At 35.4% G+C, this 1374-nt stretch overlaps 1 protein-coding gene across 1 annotated transcript in view; it reads left to right on the forward strand.

The window, feature by feature from the left end:
* Window positions 1-1374, forward strand: part of LOC101857687 — a gene marked incomplete at its 5' end in the record, with an annotated part of 10801 nt that overhangs the window by 2752 nt on the left and 6675 nt on the right. The window contains 1 exon segment of the mRNA XM_013089709.2: window positions 1012-1107. Coding sequence (XP_012945163.1) covers window positions 1012-1107 — 96 coding nt within the window.

Raw genomic sequence — 1374 nt, forward strand, 5'->3', positions numbered from 1 at the left:
ATGAGATGAGATGAGATGAGATGAGATGAGATGAGATGAGATGAGATGAGATGAGATAAAATACGATACGACTATAAAAGATAATAATATTAATCTATAAAAAAAAGTATGAGATGGGAGAAGGAAGATTGTTTACAATATGTTATAAGCTGTAAGATTGGAAATCAATATAGCTAAAGAAAAGACATCGTACTGCAAAACAAAAATAAAAACATAATGACTTAATGCAAGCAGTTAAAATAAGGTAAGATCAGACAAGAAAAGATTATGCTAGATAAGGAAATATGTTGACGCAAGAGAAAAGGAAAACCGGTGCAACTGGTGTAAAGGCTAGACTGAGTACGGGAGAGATCCCCCTCAAGACCTGGAAACTAGCGTTCGATTCCCGAGTGGGGAGAATTTTCATCGAATATCCCTTTCTTTCGGCGGGAATGTTGTATCCTTCTCAGTCCAGGTTGACTTTGACTTTTTCGGCTTCCCGTGATGTATACACGCACTAAAACACTAAATGATCTAAAATGGAGGCAACTACATTTTGAAAAAAGAAAATGTAAAATTACGAGATTTAATGAGATGGGGTAAGGCAAGAACAAAATAGAAAAGCAAAGATGGGGTAAAATATGAAAAGATGATATAAAGTGAACTAGGATGACTAAAAAGAAGATGGTATTAGATGATGTAAGATACAGTATGGTGTACGAAAAGGTAAAGTTAAAAAAAAGGTAAAAGTAGGATAAAGTAGGATCAAGTCACTATATCGATCATCCAAAGAAAAGAAAATATATAATAACTGCGTTTCCTAAAATAGCTTCTCCGTGGTCCTGACTCGTATGAAGTGCTCATTAAAATGTGTCTCAAATGTTGCTAGCCGAGAAGTCGTAAGCCATTTTTAAAAATAGCTTTGACTCGGCGATATATTTTTAAAAAAACATGTTTTTACTTTTACAGTATGTTGTTAAGTTGTTCGTTGCCATGGTGACATGAATGTAAACAATTCTGCTGTCCCTACAGGGTGACCGTGGACGCCGCCTGCAAGATCTATCACTTCCTCATCACGACCACCGTGCCCTTCTCGTGTGTCGTCATAGTGGCCATCGCTGTGGACAGGTGACCTTTTATTTTATTTTATTTTTCTTTTTAAATAAATAATAAAACAAGAACAAGAACAAGAACAAGAACAAGAACAAGAAGAAGGAGTAGTAGTAGTAGTAGTAGTAGTAGTAGTAGTAATAGTAGTAGTAGTAGTAGTAGTAGTAGTAGTAGTAGTAATAGTAGTAGTAGTAGTAGTAGTAGTAGTAGTAGTAGCAGCAGCAGCACTAACAGAAGCAGTAGCAGTAGCAGTACTTTTTATTCGTAATCATTATTGTTATTATC

The sequence above is a fragment of the Aplysia californica genome, unplaced genomic scaffold (assembly GCF_000002075.1).
Source record: "Aplysia californica isolate F4 #8 unplaced genomic scaffold, AplCal3.0 scaffold01022, whole genome shotgun sequence".
Taxonomy (NCBI): domain Eukaryota; kingdom Metazoa; phylum Mollusca; class Gastropoda; order Aplysiida; family Aplysiidae; genus Aplysia; species Aplysia californica.